Source organism: Leuresthes tenuis, unplaced genomic scaffold (assembly GCF_036924035.1).
Source record: "Leuresthes tenuis unplaced genomic scaffold, fLeuTen1.0.hap1 SCAF_24, whole genome shotgun sequence".
Taxonomy (NCBI): Eukaryota; Metazoa; Chordata; class Actinopteri; order Atheriniformes; family Atherinopsidae; genus Leuresthes; species Leuresthes tenuis.
The window spans coordinates 9,360,853-9,384,653 of NW_027325378.1; the positions used below are offsets into that span (position 1 = coordinate 9,360,853).

Sequence of the window (23,801 nt, forward strand, 5' to 3'; positions counted from 1 at the left end):
ATTTATAACTGTAATATTCCCACAAATCTAAAACTCACTCTGAAAATCGGCTTTTCAATTCCAGTCACTCCTATGTTACTTTAAATTTTGCACTTCATCTGTGTGAAATCACCTTCAACCTGAGCTGAACAACCAGTAAGGGGCGCCAAATACTCGCATTTGTGAATAAAAACGGAATAAATTCGAATCCTCCTTTTTTGCCCGTAAAACCATCTTCCACGGGCCAGTCTGCCATTTGATTCTCATCCCACATGATCTCATCTTAATCCTTTTTCTTAACATCTAATTTTCTGCCAGCTCTCGCTCCGCGATTGCCTCACGCCCCGGCTGTTCTCAGACCAGCTGTACCAGACGGATCTGTGTCTGTATATCCAGCTGTGTGGCTCCGGTCCCGCAGGCTGGGTCGGCCATGTTGTTGTGTGGGGGTTGATGGAAGTTTAGTAGTAGGAAGTAGAGGCTTCGGCGCTCTGGGACACTTCAGGAGCTCACTTTCCCTTCTTTTGTTCGTAATCAGGGGCATGCCGCTGCAGGACTCATCCTCTCTGACTTGTCCGCTCTGACGACAATGACTGCCTCCTCCGCCGCTTCCGCCAGCCTTCAAGACTGCAGCACTTGAGCCTCTTTGATTTGACTTAAATCAGACCTCAGCCGCTCCGCTGGATGCGTAAAGTGATGATGAAAGCGGCTCGGTCCCGGTTGGAATAACTCGGGATTTTACTTTGACCCGATCGGATTCGAAGTGGAAGTTGGGGAGCAATAAGGAGAAAACACACAAGGAGGACGTGGATTCGAGAAGGTAAATGCAAAAACAAGAGAAAGCTGTCTTTGTCAGAGCAGCAGAATCAGATCAAGATGGGCCGAAGCGCAGCTGCTCAGCAGTCTGTCTGACCTGTCATCAACAAAGGAATGAAGCCGTTTGATACAACTAACACATGGCTGCTTATAGTTTGTGCTACAGTTTCACAATAAACCAGGTACTATGTAGTAGTAAGTCATTTTTAGATGCATAGGGACACCGCGGAGAGGACGGGATGTGATTTAAATCCCAGAGAGACAGAGGCATAACGAATTAAAAAGAAAAAGGCTGTGCTGTCGCCATCACTTTATTATAATGGTGTTTTTATCATCATTAACACGAGTTTTAACTTGTGAAATGATTCGAGTTGCAAAACGAAACTTCAGGCTTGTTTTTTAGTTGTCTTATAAACTCTATGTTCTCATGCACTTTGACCTCATCTTGGTTATTTTGATACAAAATCTCGATTCCAAAAACCACAATAAAAAAGCCCCATATTGAAAAAGGTGCCTCCTCATCATTCCAAATATCTAACCTAATGTGTGACTCCTGCTGATTCAGATCATCAGCAGATCAGGATGGAGTTGCAGAGGGAGAGGCTTTTCTGGTCACAGTGCCAGCTTTCAATCTGAATTTGAAGTTGTCAATTTAACAGCCGAGTCACAGCTGGAGCTGTTGCTTTATTACTCCTCTTGTCCTTTTTCTCTTTATCTGTTGCCAACACAGAGTCCTCGCTCAGTTTCTGTGAGATGGTGAACTGCCAGGCTCAAAGTGACTAAGTAGCATGTCATATCCTGCACACCTCTGCACCTTTTTGCACAACCATAACTGAATCATAGCTGGCTTGAAACCCTGTAAGGGTGGATGGAGTTGGAGTTACAGGGGAGTTCCGGTATTTCTTATGATTTGAAAATGGGGCAATACTCTACAGATCTGAACACAGCGACTTTGTCTAACTCTTGATTGAGTTTTTCACCGGAGCATCTATTACCAATGTAAATACCAGGTTTCCAGTTTGTTTGAAAGAATTAGACAGTGTATCAGTAAACTGATCTCAATTTGCAGTTGTGCTGCTCATGTTGTAAACACAAATGCCACCAATCAATGGTTCCACTTATTCTAACGTAAAAGATTTACTCCCCCTCTTGGTCCTACTTTAAAACAAATCCAGTACGCGTTTTTGGGTTCAAATACCTCTGCTTTTGGTGGTTAAGGATTTTTTTTCACAGTTCTTCTCCTGTTTTAGAGGCGACAAGATTCACCTCTTGATTGAGAAAATAGCTTTTTAGTCAATTATGAAAAAATTCCCAAATCAGAGCCATAATTGTGTTGTTGATTTAAATTTGAGGGCTCAAATCAGAGTCTCAAAGAGGATATATGCTCCAATATGTATTACTTCATTACTGTGCATCACAGTATGGAAATTAAATGTTAAAGGTGCTCACCTTGTGTTATGTGTGACATTCATTTATGACCTTTTATAGTGGCTGTTCATGTTGGACAGTGTGTTTAGATACCCTGTGCTTGACCAAAACTCTCCACCAAGGACTATAGTGTAAAGAACCCATCATCATCTGAACCCTTGGTGCTAAAATCCACATGTCAAATCCATCTGGGTTAAAGGAAATTTTTTTGCCAGCACATGAAAGTTGAACATAGGCTATCACATAGGTTTTAAAGTCACTTTATTGGATGCGGACACCTTAGAATCTCTGCCTTCTTGTGTGCTGACAAATGGATGATTGCAGGCACAGTCAAATTCCCAAAGTAACCCACACTTACCCATTGAGGTATTCCCATGAGACCTGTTATTTCTGAAAATGTGTGATGCCTGTCCTCTGGCGTAACAATACTTGACATGAGCCCGACCATGAGCTGTTTAGTGAGGTCTTGTGTTTTACACACTAGGCACGCTAAATAAAGCAGACGATGGTACAGTTTTTTTTTTCACCTCAGGAATGAAGTTTAAATATCAAAGAGAGATGAAGTATTAGACAGCTGTATTTCTAAGTGGAGCACTCAAGCACAAGAAAGATCTTCAAGCTGTTTTTTAAAATGATCCGATCTGTTGTAAACCTCAGGATCATCTTACATCAGAGCCCCCAACTCATTACAGTGTAAATCTCATGATGAGCCACTTATTGATGTTTCTCTGGATGCTCTGAGGCTTCACATGCTTGTGGTCACATGACTCTCCAGACCCAGTTTTAAGCATTTGGCATCAGAGGAATGTGGTGCACAGTGGAAGGCAGCATCTGCTGCTGATCTGAAGCCCAGTAAAGCTCCACAGTCTGCATTCACAGCTGTCCAGCAAGACGCAGGGCACGGTTTCAGTCAGACTGCTGGTTGATGGATGGAGGAACTCCACCATCATAGTTCCCTTGAGCTCAGCTGCTTGGCTTTCGTCCAGTCAAAATATCTAGTTGATCTAAACCACAGAGCAGTGGAGGCTGTCTGAAATGGAGAGGAGCAATATTTAAGGATGAGATTTCAATTCATCAAACATGCATGATATGCAAAAGAGAGATTTGAAATGCCCCTAGAGTATGATCTAATAAGATATGCTTCACTACAACATCTTTGTTTACAGTTTTGCATCATTACTGTTAAAAATGCTAAATCTTGTTAGTGTAAGGCTTTACCTAATGGTAACTGTCATTTAACCCTTAAAGCATTCCAAAATATTCAAGAGTCTGATTTAAAAGGATACAGGGAGAAAAAATGTGTGGAATTTCTGACTATATTTGTCTAAACAAAATCACCTCAAAATATGGCATTAGAATTAAAACGATAAAAAGAAATGAAAAATGCAAGCTAGTCAGTCAACCATTCCTTACCAGGCTAATGAGGTGCTAGTGAAACATCTTGGGAAAAGTTCATTGATAAGCTATTTTCATGCACACTTTAAAGTTGCTCATTAGAAAAGATTGATTCGAATGGCTCCATTGAGGTGTTTTATACTTTTTTGAGGGCGTGATGCAGCCTAATGCTAATCAGTTCCGATGTAGTTACATTACCAACGTGACTGATTGAAATTTTGCTCCTGATGTGCGATGCTGAAAAATTACAATTTTACTGTCTTTGGAAGATATGTGCGGCTTGTAAGGTGGAACCAATTGCAAAACCGATGTGACACAGATGCAGGAAATGACTCCACATGGGTCATGCCCATTGACTATATAAAAAGACAGATTGAGTTATCTGCTGTTGGACATAAAGCCAAAGCAGAAGTCCCTTAAAGTGCAATACCACCATCAGCCAACAAAACATGCCCATTTGAGAAAATGGCAAGTTCACTCAGGAAATACATTTTTTCCCACGAGTCATCACAGTCTCATTAGCTCGATTCACGCCCTCTGATTATTGTGCTGGTTGTCTCACTGAAAATAATTAAATAATCCAATGCCCTGAATGAAACACGCAATGCTGTTTTATTTGAGTGACCTCTAAAATTTCATCATGTCAGGCAGAAACCCCTAATTTGGTAAAGGTCTTTTTGGCTGGAATTTGTCCTCATCTGAAGCAGAATCTGAGGACAAAAGGGTTGTTTTTCTGTACAAGTTGTACTCAAAATACTTTGAGGCTAATCTTATTGTATGAATTTGGTATTTACAGATACAATTGACTCATGTAGCCACATCTCAACTTCTGCCTCAGTTTTGTAGATAACTTAAGTAATTGATGTGTGGGCTGCCAGTCATTGCGCTTTTTTTTTTTCTTTTACCAATTCTTCATCTTCAATTAATCGAAAAGCTTTTTTTAGTCCCTTTGACGGTATAAAAGTCAAAGATGAGCATTTAAAATGATGTTAAACAGGACATACAGACAGTAGTTGTAAATAGTAAGAGTAGTAATAACAGTAAAACTGTGCCCCAGTTTCTGACCCCAAGACTCTAAACACAAATCAAAGAAATCCACTGTCATCTACTGTTTACTCAGCTGCAGTTTGTCTCCAAACTTCAGCCTTTTTTAAAATTCAGTGAGTGTTGGGCAGAAAAACTGAGCTCTTCACTGTCTTATCAGCATTTTGTGAATCCTGTGTGGAGCTATCACACTGTGCAGTGGGGGAAGGAAACTGCATGAAGGCTGTCGATAAGCCCTCTGCAGGTTTGAATTCTGACTAACGAAAGAAAATGCAAAGAATGATTTTCTAGCTTTAGAGCACAGAGAGGTGGTTTGAACAGCCACGGTGAGTGTTTTTCTGCCACAGCTGGTGGTGGATGTTGATTCACCGCAGTATGTTCTTTGGTTTAGTGTGTGCACCCCTGTCTGAGCCTCTGTTAAACACTTCCAACTCTGTAGCTGTGCACTGATTAAAATGCGGATTACGTTATCCAGCCCAGGTAACTTGAACTCCTGGAGAAAAGCATGAGTGAGAGTGTGAGAACGTGCCTCTGAAACTGGTGGAAGCACTAAAAATAAAAGATTAAGTGTCACAAACTTTTGAACATCCAGCGTCCTCTATAAATCACAGATATTCATAGAAGCATTTTGTCCCTCAGGGGAACATCTGGTGCTGGCTCAGATGTCTGTAAACAAAGGTTTTTTTTTGTTTTTTTTGTTTATTATACATTTCCTGTAATATTTGACAATGAAAGTGTGTATTACTAGACAATGGGCCAGCTCTTGAAGACTCATACATGCTTCCAAAAGCTGTCAGAGTTCAGCAAGCATCTGCCCTTTGTCAAGTGTCCTTGAGCAAGAAACTGAATCCCTATCAGCTCACCAGGCAGTCTGACCTCGCTGGAAGAGGAATATTAAACAGATATTGTCCAGTGTGTTGCATTTAAAACTGGAAAGATATATTTTCATTGCAGAGGGAGCAGGAAACTGAGCAGTGAGAGAAAATGTATTCATGTTTTTATTGCAAATATGTTCATCTTTTTGTGTTGAAGACAAAGCTTCTGAAGGCGTTGAGTAAGTTTAACCTGAAAGCCAGGACAATAACATACACGTCTGTTTTTACACTGAGTTTGGCTGCAGAATGAGAAGCCTCTGCCGGTGGAAGAGCATTTCAAACAGTCTCTCTAATTGCTTTGCTTCGACAGGCTGAGTGAAATGTCAGGCTTACTTACCTCTGATTTTCTGTCTCCGTCAAGCCAAATAGAGCAGCACATAGACAATAGCACCTCAGGTTTCCAATCAGATAGTGAAGGAGCTTCAGTATGTAAATGTGCGTGCTTGTTGACATATAAACTTCCTACTTTAAACTCTTCACCTTCCTCTTTCATTGTGATTCTAACTGGTGAATCTGGATGTCTTCTCGTGTTTGTCATGCAATCTGCAGTTGTAGGTCATGTTATCTTCCTGGGGCAGTAGGATGTTGTCTGTAATTACAATAAGTTACTATAATTAGTGACAAGGCTGCTTTTCCTTGAGGTTTCATTGCTGTGCTGTTCAGAATTGATCTTGTGCTAAGTTGAGTAGACTTGAAAATAAAAGTCAGGGGGACATTTTAATGTTTCAGATCCCCTGCAACAGTCTTTCTGCACGCATCTCATCATGGAGGTTATATGCTGGGATGTGATCTCTTGCTTTCAATAGAACTATTTGCCCATCCTGGCCTTTAAATACCACCCAAGGCGTATTGTTTTTGTTGCATCACTTTCCATCTCTTTCAGGGTGATTGAATTTGTACTTTAGGGCTGCGCTGTGCAGTTCTTGCATGTGCAGACAAACCTCACAGTGTCATTATGTAATGGCTGGTTGATTTAGCCGATTGATGGAGATTAAACTGGACTGAGCTCAGAGCAAAGCCAGTTCGCTCTGCATCGTCACTGCTTGGAGCCTTCTGAACTGGAGCCAAAGTGACTGTAGAGTCAGGGGTGTTCACTGGTACAGCTTCAGACCCTGGTCACTCAATTTTTTTTTTTGGTTTTCTTTGTTATCCTCTTAGGGTAAATCCTCTGTCTTCATAATCTTCCTAGTCGTTCCAGCTGGTAGAGCTGGCACTATGTAGCTGCCCCCCCCTCTCCCCCTCTTCCCCTCTGATTCAGCCAACCTGCTATCTCTCTCTGCATTTACTCTACAGCACTAATTCTAAATAGTTTTCTTTTCGCCCACACAGACACTATGAGGAGTGCTGTATTTTAGTGCTGTACTTATCATCCTGGATTTGGAGGGAATTGTGAGACTTAGATATTGTGGTTCACACAATTTAATGTTTCTCTCCTAGCACACAAAATATTTTCTGTTCTCCAGGCTGTGGTGCGGTTTCAGCTCAGCTTTATCTCCTATTTCATACTTCAGTGTTCCTAAAACAAGTCTGCATGTGAATGTCTTCTTAAGTTGGTTCTGTAAAAAACTTGCAAATGCAGTTTATAAATTCAGCTGAAACTGACAATATTAAAACATTAAAGATCAGGAAAAGAGAGGAACGCTGAGCTTGCCCTGTTCCACTGCAGAATAAAGAAAGGAAAATAAAGAATTGTGGGAAGGAATTATTCCCTTTCCTTTTGTAATGGATCCTATTTTGTATCCAAGGCCAAAGGACATGATAAAGGAATCACTGATGTTGTTTTTTTAGCATTAAGAGAATTCAACCAGTTCTTATTATGGCTGCTACTTAAATATGTCTGGGTCATTTCACTCAGTCAGAAGCCTTTCTAAGCAAAAAGGCTGTTCTGCTACACTATCTTTGTCTCTCCAAGCATTGTATGCCACCACTGCAGGTTGTAAACTTTGTGCTTCCTCTCTGCCTGTGCCTTTCTGCAGTTTTGGTTTTAGAGCTACTTGTTTCTGGCTACTGGTTCAAGGCCTTGTTAATTGTTTGTTATAGTCTCTTTATCTCTTTCTCGTTGTCCTTTCCTCTCTTCCTGTCCCTCCACCACCCTCAAGGCAGATTTCCTAAATCTGGCTCTTTCCAGAAAGGGTCCTCTTGTTAAATGTGAGGTTTATCTCCTCACTGTCGCCAAATGCTTACTCAACTGGAATTATTGGGTTCCTTTATAAAAAGTGCTTGAAGATGACCTTTTGCTCATGAATAAAATTAAATGACATTGGATTTGCTACCAGTAAGTCAGACTAGAATCTGGTAGGTACTCCAGCAGGGCTGGATTCTGTTCATTTTTATGGGAAGTATGTCTTTGTGTTGCTTCAGATCAGCTTAGGATGGCATCTTTGCTTGTTGTGGTTGATATGGTCCTGTTGGCTTCATTGAGCAGAGACTTCCAGGACACACTGGGACAGTTTGCAGCATAGTGTGAAGCAGCTGGAATGATCCTCATGTCTATCAGAGTGAGTGGATATTTCCTTAAGAATATGGGTGTGTAATTACTGAGAGTTTGATTGAAACTTAGCTCAGAGCAGCTTGAAAAGTGGAGAGATAGTTTCTTCACTCAGAGAACCAAAATTACAATGCAACCATACGTTCTCTATCATTCAAGACAATCTCTCCACTCCGTTACATATTCCACATGTAGGGGGTAACTCTTGAAGCTGGAGAACTGGCACTGGCCATGGTCCTCAGTCGTTAAAAGGCGGATTACCAACTTCAGGGGCAGATGCATGAAACTGGGTAGATCCAGGTAGATTTAAAACTTTGTTTGCACACAAAGGCAGACATGTGCTTATGCATTCTTTTCACAAGATTTAGAAAGCCATGCATGCAGGTGTGTTTCTGGTGTATCGTCAATGGACGAGTGCACAGTCTGTACAGTACAGTTACAGTCTTGCTTAGAGATTATAAAGAGGGAGGCAAGGATGTACAAATGGATTATGATGTTTTCTTAAAGCGCTCTTTGAAAGCAGCAGGATATGACCTAACTGTAGCTCTGGATCTTATTTATTAGTGGGACATTGTAGAGAGGTCAGGACTCAAAGCAACACTTTTTGGTCAAACTATAAAGTTATTCTCTGTGTGTACTTCAAGTGTTGCTGGAATTCAGACCTCTATAGACATTTTTCCTTTCCAAGTACCTTGGGATTAAGTGAAGTTGTGCCAGGAGCTCCTCAGGATTGGGACATTGTACCAGTGAGTTGTAGTGAAGGCAGAGCTGAGCCATAAGGCAAAGCTGTCAATTTAGTGGTCAATCTAAGTTACGTCCCTCACCTATGCTCACAAACTGTGGGCAGGCACTGTAAGAATGAGAAATTAAGTGGCCAAATAACGTCCTTCAAAGCGGGACTAGCCTCGCTTTGAGGGGGAATAGGGTGTGGAGCTCAGTGATCTGGGAGGATCTCAGAGTAGAGTTGGTGCTTCTCCTTATTGAAAGGAGCCAGTTGAAATGGTTCTGGCATCAGGTCTGGATCTCCTAATGGAGGTGTTTCGGGCATGTCCCGCCAGGAGGAAGCCTCGAGGCAGATCTATGACCCATTAATCCACAGACCAACATTGTTATTAATATTTGCTCAAATCTACTGTAAAGTGAGGCTACTAAATGTTTTTATTTACTTCGTGTTATTTCAAAGAGCCCTCTTTACGCCTTTGGTTAGAGTGGTGGGAGATGACAGGAAGTGAGATAAGAGGGACGGGAACCAAACGCAACAAAGGTCAGATGTTAACTGGGTTCATTACAGTTAATTATCAATAGCCATTGCCTTGTCACAGACATGACAAAAGATTGATTTTTACCAGTCTATTAAAATAGAAGTTATGTAACAAATAAGTCATTAGTCAGTCTGCATCAACTGTACAACTGATTTGGAAAAAAAAGTATTTCAAAGCAGCCTTCTTACTTGGTGGAGATGCAAAGTAAAATAAAGAGGTGCTTCATACTGAGAGAGCTTCTAAAGGCTTCAGTTCAATATTTGCATGTTTACTGTAATTTTCAAAGAGTGATGTCACGTCAGTGAAACCGCTGGTCTAATGGTCAAGTTAAAGTGCAAATATTCCTCTTTTACACTGTTGTAAGTTCACCCATGACTCGACGAGCCAGACTCTCATTTGTCCAATAATGTAATATAGGATCCACCACCGTCTACCGCCAAGCGAAGCCCTCTGTTTTCCGTGACAATGGTTTCACCCAGAGGCTGAAGGAAGGTTGGCTTGAAAATAGAAAGTCTCCTCTCCGTGCCAGCGTTCTCAGCATGCTGGCTGCAGATCCAACGTCTGAGATTTGATTTATATTGGTGCATTCATTTGAAGCGATTTGTAAAGAAATCTGTTTTATTTTGAAGCATCTCCAGTGAAGGGCCACTCTTGAAATGGTTTTCTTGAGGACGTCTTGTGCTCAGCATTAGTTGCAACCTGCAATTTAATCACGTCTACAGTTTTATTTGTGCAAAGTGCTCTGAATATTTAAAAGGTTTCTGTGGTTTGTCCCCATTTTGTTGATTTCTTTGGCAGTTCAGCTGGAGAACTCGATGAACTCTTGATTATATACCTCCCTCTAGGATGAGGGAAGATCTGTCCTACCTCTCAACATTCAGGCCACTTATCCAAAATAAAAGAACAATGTGTTACCACACCACTGGATCTTCTCTAACTGATGACTAAATGATTATGAGCCTATAATTTAGTGGGCTTCTGTCCTCGTCACTTTTGTCACCATATGTACAGCCATGCTGCTCGTGTTGTCTGCTCTCAAACAGAACACCTTCACTGCTCATAGTTAAACCTTCCGTTTTGTGTCAATCATCTTTTGTTGCACTGATTTGTGCTGCGTGAGTGCCAGTTAACCAGCTCCAGCTTCTGCAGCCGTTGTTGTTGGCGAATGAAACCCTTCTGATCTCCCCAAGCTCAGACTCCTTTACGAGCGTGTCTGATTGTCTCCACATTTTCCGGGCCCTCACGTCACAGAGGAATGCCTCAGCGTGACTCTGTTCAAATTATGTTTGAAAGAGGAATGACAATCATGCAGATGGAGAAACACCAATGTTTTAAAGCTCCCAACGTGGTCAGGCTCAGGCATGGACATACTGTGAAACAATGGATCTCTGGGCACAGACATGTCAAAGCGTCTGTACTCCTCCTACAGAGGGCCGACTATGAAAAAAACAAACCTCTCCCACACTGTTACACAAGAGGATTTTTAGGGCTTTGTTTTGCATTACTTTGAGTCCATTTGGTCTTTTTATCTCCATTTCTCATGCTTTTAAAATTGTTTTGTGGTCATTTGTTGTTATTTTGAGACCACTTATAGTTTTGCTGCATACTATAACTTTTCCGCCTTCTTATTTTGCCTCTCATTGCTGTCATTTATCCCTTTTTCTTTACCAAAAAGAACAGATGGATTTGTCTCTCTGTGGTTTGTTGTGAGTTTGTGGTTTTATAGTAAATATAAATGGCTGATGGACCACTTAAAGTGCTTTTACAGTACAAGCTACATTCACCTATACAACAACACACAGCACATCAGCGTTACACCTACACAATGTAGGTGTTTTTCTGTCACACGTATTCACACACCAATAGACGCATCAGAAGGCAAGGTGGGTTTCAATATCTTGCCTAAGAACACCAGGAGCCAGGAGTCGAACCACCAACCTTCCAATCGACAGACGACAGCTACAGCCACTCTAGTTCATTCAGTTTGTTGCTCTCAGTAGTTCTCATGTGTTAGTAATTAGTTATTCCTTGGTGTGATTTTAGCTCTCTTCATAGTTGCTTTTTATTGTCATAGTGTTTGATTTATTTGGTTGTTTTGTGCCTTTGTGGTAATTTCAAATATCTTGTTTTTTTGTATTCTTTTTCTAGGTCTTTTGTTGTTATTTTTGTTGACTCTTTCAGCGGTCATTTTGTTACTTTTTCCAGTTTTTCTACACATCTTTACAGCCATATTTTGTGGATGTTAGGGTTGTTTTATTTTTATTTTTTCTCTTCATGGTTATTTTGCTTTTCTTCAGTCACTTTTTATCTCTTGTAATTTAGTTTTATTGCTTTGTGGTAATTTTATCATTTGTTTCGGGTCATTGTGTGTTTTTGTTCATTTGATTGATATTCCAACTGTTAACGCCCCTCTGCATCCTCAGTTGCTTTGCAGTAACTGTTGAAGGCCTAGTCCACATGTACAAGAGTATTTTTTTTAAAAACGCACTTGTTCCTTCTTTGATTCTTCGTTCGAAATAAGTCAATAAATCTTGTTGACTGAGCAGTGTTATATGGAAACCCAAAGCACAACCAGAACAAAGCAATTCTGGCTCTCTCCTTTTGTCATAAAAACAAAGAGGAGGGCCGCACATACACATAAAACCATCTAGATGATGGCTCCTCATCTTACATGGAAAGCCAAAAACTCTGCCACCCTGAGTAGAGGTTTTCCAAAACATATGTTTTCAGCAACCAAAGAAATTTGTGTGTGGTTCTAAAATGATTAGAAAAATCTGCATTTGTAAAAACACACTTTTTTCCACGAATGGTGCATTGACTTAATCATCTTAACTGTCTTTACTGTCTAACTTTAACTTTAATGACCCATCTTTAAGATTATAATAAAACCCACTTTTTCTAGATTTGGGTCTTAACAAATATAATATTTTATTCAGATGATCATTGGGTCCCAGGGCTTCTAGCCTTTTAAACATATTCAGTAACCATCCAGGGATTTAAGACCCCACAGATGGCTTTTTTAACAATAACAAGCCAGAAAATGGAAATGGAAAGAGCATGTAAGAATATGAAGAACTTTCTCCGTTTAAGGCAGCATGGGTCTGTATCATGTGTAATCTGCAGGTAATCTGCTGTTTGTCAATAAACAGTTGAAAAAAATCTCTTTGAACCCAAATGCCCCTCAATTAAAATGAAACTCACCCATTTATCCTTCTGTTTATAAAGTACCTCAATGTGCACGTACAGTTGAATGTACATAGCCATGTTTGAGTCATGACTGATCTAAAGCGGATTTAGTTTTTACCCATATGTCCCAGTTACAACATGGCTTATAGTCTTAGTGGTTAAAACGACAACAAAATGATTTACATGATCATATCAGGTCATTACATTTTCATTTCATAACGTTTGCTTCAGAGCCCCACAGACCTTATGTTGCAATCGTGAATCCTACTCCTCCGTTAACCCTCCGCTCTGTGCTGCCCTCTCTGTCCTGTTTGCATTAAATCGACCTCTTATTTTCTTGTCTGTCCAGCAGGGCGAGACAATGGGCTGCATTAAGAGCAAAGAGAACAAAGGCCCGACAATGAAGTATCAGCCAGAGAATTCTCCAGCATCAGACTGTAATGCCGCCACCACACCTCATGTCGGTTACTACGGGCCAGATCCAACCCAGCTGCAGCAAAGTCAAGCCCCCCCTTCTTCTGGCTCTGGAGCTGCAAATTTCAACCACAGCATCACTCCATTTGGGGGCTCATCCTCTGCTATGACTCCCTTTGGAGGAACATCAACCTCTTTCACCGGTCCAATGTCCAACTCCTTTTCTGGTGCTGTGTCCAGTGAGTAGTGTTTTACTCTGTGATGTCATTACTCCACTTAGAACCATCATAATCTCCTCTTTAATGTGCTTTTTCTCAGCTGCTACTTGCATTTTAACGGGATAACAAAGAAACAAACACTTTACGTCTCTTTTCGCTGAAAGGATGCTGAAAAATCTTTATTTGTGACGAACAGTCTTGCTGATCTGAATGACTTTCTGATCTAATGCTCAATTCATCTATGTTCTGTCATTTTTGTTGTGGAATAGTGCACTTAAAAACTGTGTGGACACTTGAAGAAGATAGGAATGGCTGAATCCAGTTCTGAGTTCTGAATCCAGTTCCAAGTCGCACATTTCAGTCAAAAAAAGCAACATTTCAGAAAAAAAAGCAACATTTCAGAAAATAAAACAACACCACTGGAAACTCGGCAGCGTTTCAGAATGCACAATATTTCACGAAACACAAACGTACTTCAAAGAAAACTCTCATGAGTTACAGTTTGCAGTGACATTTGCCAATTGCAATATAAAATATCAGGATTTTTCTTACAATACATGGAGGAAAACGTCAAAACACACTCGGCATGAAACCCAGCATTATCAGCTCACTGATCTGGTTCTCTGAGTAACAGCTAAAGCTAGTCATTGTGATTTTAAGTTGTTACATTTAGCACAAGTCCTGCTATCAACTGTGATCCTGAGAGCAAATAGCCTAGATTGAACCTCCTGTTTAGGTGGGATTTAGGTTGTAATCCTCCTCAGTGTTGGATTATCTGCTCAGAGGCGGATGAAGGTGGCCCTTCTGGGGTGTTTGCTTTCTGCAGGTGATAATAGGATTATTGTTGACAGGATTGTTGTCAGTGGGGACGTGAAAGTAATCTGTCTGGAGATGTGGCTGCACAGTAGGCGTGCTGTTTTACAAGATGTTAACATGGCATGGAAAAATGAGCTGATTTTTTTTCATAAATTAATAAACTATGGCTTTTAATGATTCATTAGAGCTCATGCTCCAGTAATTTGCTGCCAGTAGCCTAATCTGGCAGAATGATGGCATTAAGAGAGAGTATCCTATTAGAAACTGTTGATATACTGACTCTTCTTTGGCTTATTTATGAATATTATTATCCAGTCATATTTCTATGCAGACCAAGTCTGTAATAGAATTACAAGTATAGGAAATCAATGCAGACCACGGCGAGACAAATTCATCTATCTAAACTGGCTCAAACTGGCAGCAGCATTATAACGTCCTGAACTGCACTGTCTGTTGTTACAAACTCGCATGATATTTATTTATGGATTTGTGTCTTGTTCCTATATTTTCAGGCGGCGTAACCTTCTTTGTGGCCTTGTTCGACTACGAAGCCCGAACATCAGATGATCTCACGTTTAAAAAGGGAGATCGCTTCCAGATCATCAACAACACGTGAAAATCTATTTACTCTTTTTAAAAATATGTCCTTGGGAGCAGCGCAGCGATTATACGGTGCATTGCTTTCACTCAGCACCTGTCAGTGTGTTTCACGACTTCATGAATGAGTTAGATTGCCGCTTGTGTGCTGATGCTGGCTTTCTGCATGGCGCTGTGGATTTTAGCGATGGCAGAGATATCACTTGAGACTGCAGCATTGTAATGCTAAATCGATTGCTTACATTCAGTTTTGTTCTAATGGCTGCATTCAGTCCAAAAATACCTTTCATGGACAAATTCTGAGTCAAACCTGGAGGTCTAACCGAACAAATAAGATTTGGAATGATTTCATGCCAAAGCCTTTTCGTAAATCATAAATTATTGATCATTTCAGACTGAGGTGACCTGTAGATTATCAACCAACATTAACGGTGCTTCCTCTCTGGTATCAATTCTGCAACCATATATACGAGCACCAGTCCTTGGCTGACAGTTGAAATGAATCCATCTTGTTTCTCTTGTGTCATTGTCCTCCTGCAGGGAGGGGGACTGGTGGGAGGCTCGCTCCATCAACACAGGGAAGAAAGGCTACATCCCCAGCAATTATGTGGCCCCTGCTGACTCCATTCAGGCTGAAGAGTAAGACTGCTTCTAAGAACCTTGTTACTCGGTATAATGGCAGTAGAATGATCTTGGCTCATGTGGCTCATAGCTCAGTCCAGAGCAACACTAACAGATTCACAACCTGGGAAGCTTTATAATGGGGCTAGGGTGGTATAAGCAGGCAAATGTATTATTTTGAGTGCCATTTGACAATCAATTTTTGAGGCAGATCCAAAAGACTTTCTTTGAATTTGCAAGATATGGCATTGACCCGGGCAGAGGATTGCCCTTGTGTTTCCAAGAGTTCTTCTTTTTATTCTCGTGCGGTCTCTTCACAGGTGGTACTTTGGTAAAATGGGACGCAAAGATGCTGAGCGGTTGCTGCTGAATCCTGGGAATAATCGAGGCACTTTCCTGGTACGAGAAAGTGAAACAACTAAAGGTGACGAGCTTCCTCATGAACAGAGCAGCAAAGTTGGATGAGTTATTTTCAGGCATGCATGAGCTCAAGTCGCTTTCATTTTCAGCAGTTGGAACACTTTCGCTGGAAAAATTAAATCGCTGAGACCTCAAATGAAAATACCAGTTTTCTATCAGGAGTGGCTGGCACTGGGAATTTAAATGCTAATCTTGCAGTTGAAGAATAAATGATTTGTTGACTAAGTTTAACCCTGAATTCTGAAGGTAATTTTGGTCTTGATATCTAAGATCTTTCAGGAGGTGACAAAATGGTGTGACATTGTGCAAAAATCTAAAACTCAATAACATTTTAAGCTCTTAAAAGTGGTTAAGTGGTCTTAAAGTGGTGTGCTGTCATTATATGATGCAGAAAGTTTCTAAAAAACTGTTTTCATTTGTTGTTTCAGACTCATTTCATGATACAGGAAATATAGCTAGATCTGAATGAAGGTTCAAGGTTTGCAGCTTTCAGAGCAGGCAAGAAAGCATGAAACCGTCACTGGAGCAGCACTTTTCTAATGGGAAGTTAAAGGCGGATCAAAAAGGAACACATGGATGGAAAGGGATTATCAAGATTATTACAAATCCTTCAGTTTTCATGCCAGTGCATCATTTTCACTGACCGGAGAACATTGCCCTCCCAAAAGACATGTCACGCTTAGTACAATGCTCTGATCTTGGCTGATCTTGGCTTTCTCTCTGTTTTATCTTACTGAAGTATACAGATGGACAAAAGAGCGTAACCATTCAGAAAACAATGAGAAGACTTGCGTCTTTGGCATTTTCAAAAGAATTCTTGCGTGAAAACTGCTCAGGAAACCAGCTTCTCATCCCACTTTACAACTCTGAAAACTAATAAAGCATACCCACATCTTCCTGCAGGTGCTTATTCTCTGTCCATACGAGACTGGGATGAAGCCAAAGGAGACAATGTGAAACATTACAAGATCCGCAAGCTTGATAACGGCGGATACTACATCACCACACGAGCACAGTTTGACACATTACAAAAGCTCGTCAAACACTACACAGGTATGTCAGCAACTCGTCTCATTATTCTTCTCATCTTGAGGAATTATTGTTAAAATGACTCTGTCACACCTGCTGCTCCATGCTATGCAATTTGCTGTGTTACCAAGGGAGATGAATAGTCTTTAATTTTGATCATAATTGATGGTGAATTTAGGATTTTGTGCCTCCCTTCTCGTTTTCATCCAGAGGAGGGTTGAGGTTAAGTATCTGTGATTCAGCTTAATTTCAGTGTGACTCTCGAGAGGGCTTTGCTGTGCTTAAAAGTCCTTTCACCTCATTTATTTTTTACCACAGCTGGTACAAGAGCATCTCAATCCATCCTCATCAAACGGAATTAGACGAGGCGTGAAAGTGGCTGGCATTAAAAACATTTGCTTCAGAGACCCATCATGGTCTCTCTGAGTAGCATTTTTTAATCTGCTTTTCTGTATCACAGAGCATGCCGATGGACTCTGCCACAGGCTGACAACAGTTTGCCCCACAGTCAAGCCTCAGACCCAGGGGCTTGCTAAAGATGCCTGGGAGATTCCCAGGGATTCACTGCAACTGGAGCTCAAACTGGGCCAGGGTTGCTTTGGAGAGGTCTGGATGGGTAAGAGCAAGACATGCGAGACATGCACGAAAACATTAGGAAATTGCTTTGTGATCTTTTAAACTGTTTAGTGTTTAGTTGTAATTATCCCGAAGGGGATGTTTAAAATAAGCCCAGATTTATGTAGGAAATGCAGAGACCATGTGTCTATATTTATTGTGTTTGTCTCTGTCCAAACTGGTGAGAAATCACTTCCTGCAGTTGCTTCCTTTGTTTGTTGTATCGTCTTTATCCTCAGAGATCGCCTCTGAATTTATTGGCTAGTTTTTCAACTGTGAGTGCTCATCCCAGGCTTTTTATTAATTTTCTTTTGCAGTAATTGCATGCATGACAGCACATGTTTGAGCAATTACAAGACCTAATTAATTATATTGTCTTGCTCCCAGGCTATTAACTACACTGATTCCCCCTGTGGCCTCTGGGCTTTTTTCTTCCTGTCTTTGTCTGCAGGCACGTGGAATGGCACCACCAAGGTGGCCATAAAGACGCTGAAGCCGGGGACCATGTCGCCTGAGGCATTCCTCCAGGAGGCTCAGATAATGAAGAAGCTCAGGCATGACAAACTGGTGCCTCTTTATGCAGTGGTGTCTGAGGAGCCCATCTACATTGTAACAGAGTACATGTCTAAAGGTATCTGACAGCCTATTGAAAAGATATAGAATGGCATATTTGTTGAGTTTCTAAGAGCTTCCATCCCCAGAGAGCAAGAAAACTCAGCAGTTTCCTGTTACACAATACCAATGAGGTCTATTTTTAAAAGAAAAGCATAACATCAGGTCTGACACTGAAGACTTTGGGGGCACAAATTTTGTCGGCACAGCAGCAAAGTCAGATTTCTTAGAAGGAAAACATGTAAATTTTATGGACATTTTAATTAATACGCTGTACGGATGGAAAGTCCTTGGAAGTCCCTTGTGATTCCCCGAAGCCTGAAACAGGGATGTTTAATTGAAAACTGCAGCAGTTTTTTGTAGCTTCAGCTGCAACGCATTTTTCTTGGGGTTTTATGAGTAATTGATTTATGGGAGGGTAAATGTTAACTGTGTGACGTGCCCCCCTGTGCGTGTCTAAAAGCCTGCAGTTTGTTGATCCACTGTGTGTTGTGATTGCATGAAAGCAACTGTTCAAATATTTTCCACAGACACCAAAAGAGAAACTGGATTCGCTCTCACTGTGAATTGAATAATAAATTAGTCAGGTGTAATGTATGAATTACCAGTACGTACACTGTAGCATTATATCAGTATTCTGCTCACTCACATCATGACCGCCCTGCATTCAAAGCTTCTCTTCTTTTACAGGAAGCCTGCTTGACTTCCTCAAAGAAGGTGATGGCAAATTCTTGAATCTTGTCATGCTGGTGGACATGGCTGCAAAGGTAAGACAAATAGCTGCATGCTTCCCCTCGAATACAGAATTTTTGTCAGTTAACTATTAAGTTTAGAGCTCTATTTTAAGCCTCTGAGTTTTATAAAAAGAAGCACGGCCTCAAGCTGACACGTCTCCGCCTGCCTGTTCCTTTACCTTTTATGCCTGACAGATGTTCAAAGTGAGAAGTTAAAAATAATTTCCTGAAGGGGGGATGCTGAAATGCTGTCAAACGTTTTGTTTTCAGATCGCTGACGGGATGGCTTTCATTGAGAGGATGAACTACATTCACAGAGACCTGCGCGCGGCCAACATCCTCGTGGGCGAGAACCTGGTGTGCAAGATCGCTGACTTCGGTCTGGCTAGGTTGATAGAAGACAACGAGTATACAGCCAGACAAGGTTGGTACATGCACACACACACACAGAGACTGTGTGAGTCACAGGTAATTGAGGTGTCGGAATAGAAATGAAAAGCGCAGTGACCCCGCAGATGACTCCCCGTTGTCTCCCGTCGTGGTGAATAAGGGTAACAGTGGAAACCAGATGCTTCTATTCACTCTGATTAGTTGTGTTCTTCACACTCTGGGAGAATTCATCTCTGCCATTTCTTCTTCTTCAAGGATCAGCAACTAAAAACACTTTCTTTTTCATCTTCCTGTGTTGATTTAGTTTCATTTGTGAATGTTGAGAACACCATGACAGACGTCTTTTGCCCTCATGTTTTTTTGCAAGCACATCTGTGCAGCAAGCCAGACACACTTCCAGTGAAGGCTGAAGACCACAGTTTGCTTTTAAGGTTTATACTGGAAGTATTTGTCAAACTATGGAAATATTTAGTCACTGAATTGTAGTCTAATTAGAAAGGATAAGATGCCTAAACATGTAACAATACCTTTGGTTTAGTACCAAAGGTACTATTGTGGTTTGCTCCCATTTACACTGTTAACATGCTAATGTTAAGCAGGCATAATATTAAGACTGGAAAGCATTGCACGTTCATCTTGATTTGCTGCAACGATCTCAGATGGGAGCCACAATTTGGGATAAAGAACCTGAACACATGGATCCATTCTGCATTGTCATAACAGGGATTTCCTTGGCCCAATTTGAGTCCCTCAGCGCCAACTGAGCTTAATTTAAATGCCACAACCTTCCTGCGTATTGATGCAGGCCATGTCCTCCTTCTTATTGCCACTTCCAGTTAAACAACAGATTTCCCTGAGTTCGCATGGCTTCCAGGGTCACCGGACCTGAACCAAATTGAGAATTATTGGGATGTGCAACAAGAGGTTTCCATGACGAAGCTGTGACTCACAAATCTGACACATTTGTGTAATGACATGATGTCCGCGCAGAGCAAAAACTCTGAGGAATGCCGTTGACATTTCACCATGAATCATGAATTAGTTCTTTAAGAAAATAGGGATACAACCTTATTCTTCAGTGTTATAACTAATAAAAGAGCTTGTAAATGTTGTATATTGTGTCCTGAAAAAGACTCTAATTAGTATTTTTTATGAGACTTTTCAACGCTATAACCCATTCAGACCTTTTTTACTAAAACTCATTATTTCTAATCACTATTAAGTTTCGCAAAAAAACTATAAACTTTCATTAAAAAACTCTTGAGATGTTAAACGTTCGACTTTTGACTTTGCGCTCGTGTTTATCAGTATATTTATTAAAATCATTGTTCATTGTGTCATAAAAATGATGATGCAATGGGCTCGAGGGGTAAAAGCAGGCAAATGTTGCTCCAGGTCTGAAATGGAGAATAAACATCTATGCTTGGGTCTGGTCTGAATGGGTTACTCAAAGAAACAATATTGTATTAAACTCTGGGCTGTTTGGTGGTGCACGTGAAAGTCCATGTGGAGTCCAGGCAGACCTCATCACTGATACCCCATAAAATAAAAAACTATAGAAGTGCTCCTTAAAACAGTCATTGTAAGAATGGAAACATGCAAAAAAAAAGTCTGTTAAAGAACTATAAATGCAACACATTACATAAGACCTGCTGAAATTAGTTGAACCATCAAAATAGCTACAGCCTATTAGCATTTAGTAATAGAAACATGGATTCGGGTGGCAGATTTAATTATACAGAGAATTTTAATGACATTGACTGATTTACACTCAAGTTCTAGCTTAAATAGATTGCATGGCTCTTCATCAGTTTTTGGAAATGGATCCTTGTGTTTTAAAACACATCTGAAGTGACCAATAGAAGAACTGCAAAATGGATCACCAGATATTCTGTTTTCCTTAGATTTTAGAGCTGTAAGTAAATGTCCAGCCTCCTGGTTGAACCATATTAAAAAATCAAGATGGGATTGTTTTGTTATTGCTGTTTGCTTAGGGATTTAAAAAAAAAAAAGAATGAAGCAACACTCTTACTAATGGAAACACCTCGCCTCTCTCCTCTCCAACATGCACACAGGAGCCAAATTCCCCATCAAATGGACAGCGCCGGAGGCTGCACTGTACGGTCGCTTCACCATCAAGTCGGACGTCTGGTCCTTTGGCATCCTGCTCACCGAGCTTGTCACCAAAGGCAGGGTGCCCTACCCAGGTAAGCGACAAGGTCGACACCGATACACACTGTACACACACCTGCTTTGATTCAGAACCAGAGTCATCAGCCCTCAGTCTGTCAGCTGGCATGAAGCTGGCCTGGTCGTTAATGTCAGAGGATGAAGTGAAACTGTCTGACATTGTCTATGCTCGTTGTTTATGCCTCTGCAGGGGGAATACTGACAGGCACACACACACACACACACACACACACAGAGGCAGATTTGAGATTAGAAGAGACCATCTGGTGGGAGACGATCAGAAGATTGAACACCACTCTTGTTTATAGCCATCTGCCACACCAATACTGCCCTGGGGAGCAGTGCCTCTAGTTTTCTGTGCTACCTGCACAGATCTCATCTCTACACCTTATGTAGCGCTGACACAGTTGATAATTCGGTTCAGCTACAAAAAATTTACTGAAATAATTCATTTACATTGAAGTCATTTACAGTAGGTCTTTTTTTAAGAACACATTTGTTTTTTTCCACTGAATGCCAAGAAAAAATGATATCTTCAATTCATTATTATCATTATAAGAAAGGCACAGAATTAAAAGTATTTACAGAAATGCATGCAAATGAACCAGTTCTGCAGTTCTCATGAAAATATACTTTTGAATATGTCTGGAATGATTGAACACCAACAACAGCAAAGAAAAGGCTTTCGCACAGTATTTTTATTTCACTGAGAATGATCAGCAGAATTATGAGCTGCTTTAATGAATTTAGATGAGATTTGAGATTGGATTCTAAATTTAGAAAATGTTAGCCAGGGTTATTAAAAAGAGCTCATTCGCAGTTGCTACTTCACAGGTAGAGGGACAAAAGGACAAGAATTATGTTCGGAAAACCTTTTAATAGATATGTGTCAGTCTTTCCGTTATACTGTTCGATGGACAGAAGAAACCTCAGTTGACCTCTTTGGTAATGCAGTGTGTTCAGGTTTTTTAGGCATCGAAATAAGGAAAAGAACAGCCAGGTCACAGTAAAACATGTCAGAGGTTTTATCATTTTGTGGAGCTGCTTTGCTGCTGTTGTGTGTATTAAAGAAATTATTGTGCAGTTTTTAAAATTTTACATTGTTAAAAGTGCTTCTTCAAAATCAAAATGGCTTGAACGTTGAACGTTGAACAAACGGGTGCAAGAAGCTTCAATATGGCTCCAAGAAAGATTTAAAGGCTGTTATGCAAGTTTTCTTTTTGTCTTTGTATTGCTGAGTGACCAGGGACATTTAAAATGTATACTCTTAATTCAGGCTTCTCAGTAATTCTGGACTTCTAGGAGTATAAAACTAATTATCATTTTTGGGTCCCACTAATTTAGTGCATATTTCACTCCTTTTGACACATAATACTCAAAACAATTGAATAATTGATTGAAAATACAAGCTACATTAAAAAGGTGAAGTTGAAACAGTGAAGTTGCAGCCATAATCTCATATTGAGCAGGAAGTTGTTAGAACTTCAGTCTTATTTCTCTCTAGGTTAATGAATGAATAAGCAGCCAGCTGGGATTTCCACCTTTTGTCCCATCTCCTCCTTAGGCATGGTGAACCGGGAGGTGCTGGAGCAGGTAGAGCGAGGCTACCGCATGCCCTGCCCGCAGGGCTGCCCCGAGTCCCTGCATGAGATGATGAAGCTCTGTTGGAAGAAGGAGCCTGACGAGAGGCCGACGTTTGAGTATCTGCAGTCCTTCCTAGAGGACTATTTCACCTCCACGGAGCCACAGTACCAGCCTGGAGAAAACCTATAGCCAGAGGAGGCCTGTTTAAAGACAGACAAGTCTACAAAAGTGTGTGTCATTCGCAACCACCACGGCTTACTCTCCCATTAATTTGTGTCCCTTCCCAACATCCATCCAACATCGTTTTTTTTATAGTTTTAGTTTTCACTTCTGGTACTACACACCACTGTTAGCTGTGGGAATTCTGAACGCTCATTGTTGATTTATTCAACGTGTTGAAAATGATTGCGGTTGTGGGCACACACATTCATGTTTTGAATGCATTACATGTGGCATTTTTCACTACACAGTCTTGTGTTTTTTGTGAAAAAAAGCTTTGATTAAGCCACCAAAGAGGAAAAACCCATTGTTTAGAAAAGCTGACCTTTCATGTGGTTCTCTGAGGAAAGCCCATGCTCATTTGCCTCCAAATTGTAGTCTCTGTTTTATATCAGTGAGTTATGCATTGAGGCGTTTAATTATTGAGAAAAATAATATATTTTCCTTGTAAGGAGAAGTTCTCAGGGGGGTTGGTGGTTATCATCACTGTCCGTTTGGGGTGATAATTTAAAAGCAAATCCCACACAGCTTCACTTTATTTACATTTCATCCTTTGGAGTGTGTGTGTGTGTCCTCTTTTTTTTTTTTTTTTAAATCCCAACAATTTATCATGGTAAGACTTTATTCATATCACATGGATGTTGTCTTACAGCTTCATTCAAAGACTTTGCCTCCTGTCCACTCTCATCAAACAACCAGTCTTTGATACATTGCGCTTGTGTCCTCACTGCCTCTGGTTATTATAATCTCACTGCAATCACTCCAGCTCACCACCATATACAACGTGTCACTGGCTTGGTTTTTACAACAAAGAACCAGTGATGAAACTCGTGGGCTTGTGGCCTCCTGCCAAGTCAGCGTGACTTGTTGTT

At 40.7% G+C, this 23,801-nt stretch overlaps 1 protein-coding gene across 2 annotated transcripts; it reads left to right on the plus strand.

Annotated features, from left to right (window-relative positions):
- The first annotated feature begins 213 nt into the window (after positions 1–213).
- On the plus strand, positions 214–23,522 carry LOC140284568 (tyrosine-protein kinase yes-like). 2 transcript variants are annotated; one of them, XM_072378458.1, is made up of 12 exons: positions 214–796; positions 12,820–13,123; positions 14,431–14,530; positions 15,056–15,154; positions 15,457–15,560; positions 16,460–16,609; positions 17,046–17,201; positions 17,652–17,831; positions 18,503–18,579; positions 18,817–18,970; positions 21,012–21,143; positions 22,691–23,522. In XM_072378458.1, exons 2-12 carry the CDS (start codon positions 12,832–12,834, stop codon positions 22,897–22,899), a joined length of 1,653 nt encoding a protein of 550 aa, XP_072234559.1. In that variant the 5' UTR covers positions 214–796; positions 12,820–12,831; the 3' UTR covers positions 22,900–23,522. The 2 variants fall into 2 exon arrangements, with proteins under 2 accessions (XP_072234559.1, XP_072234560.1); XM_072378459.1 differs by having other exon boundaries at positions 12,823–13,123.
- The last annotated feature ends 279 nt before the right edge of the window (positions 23,523–23,801 follow it).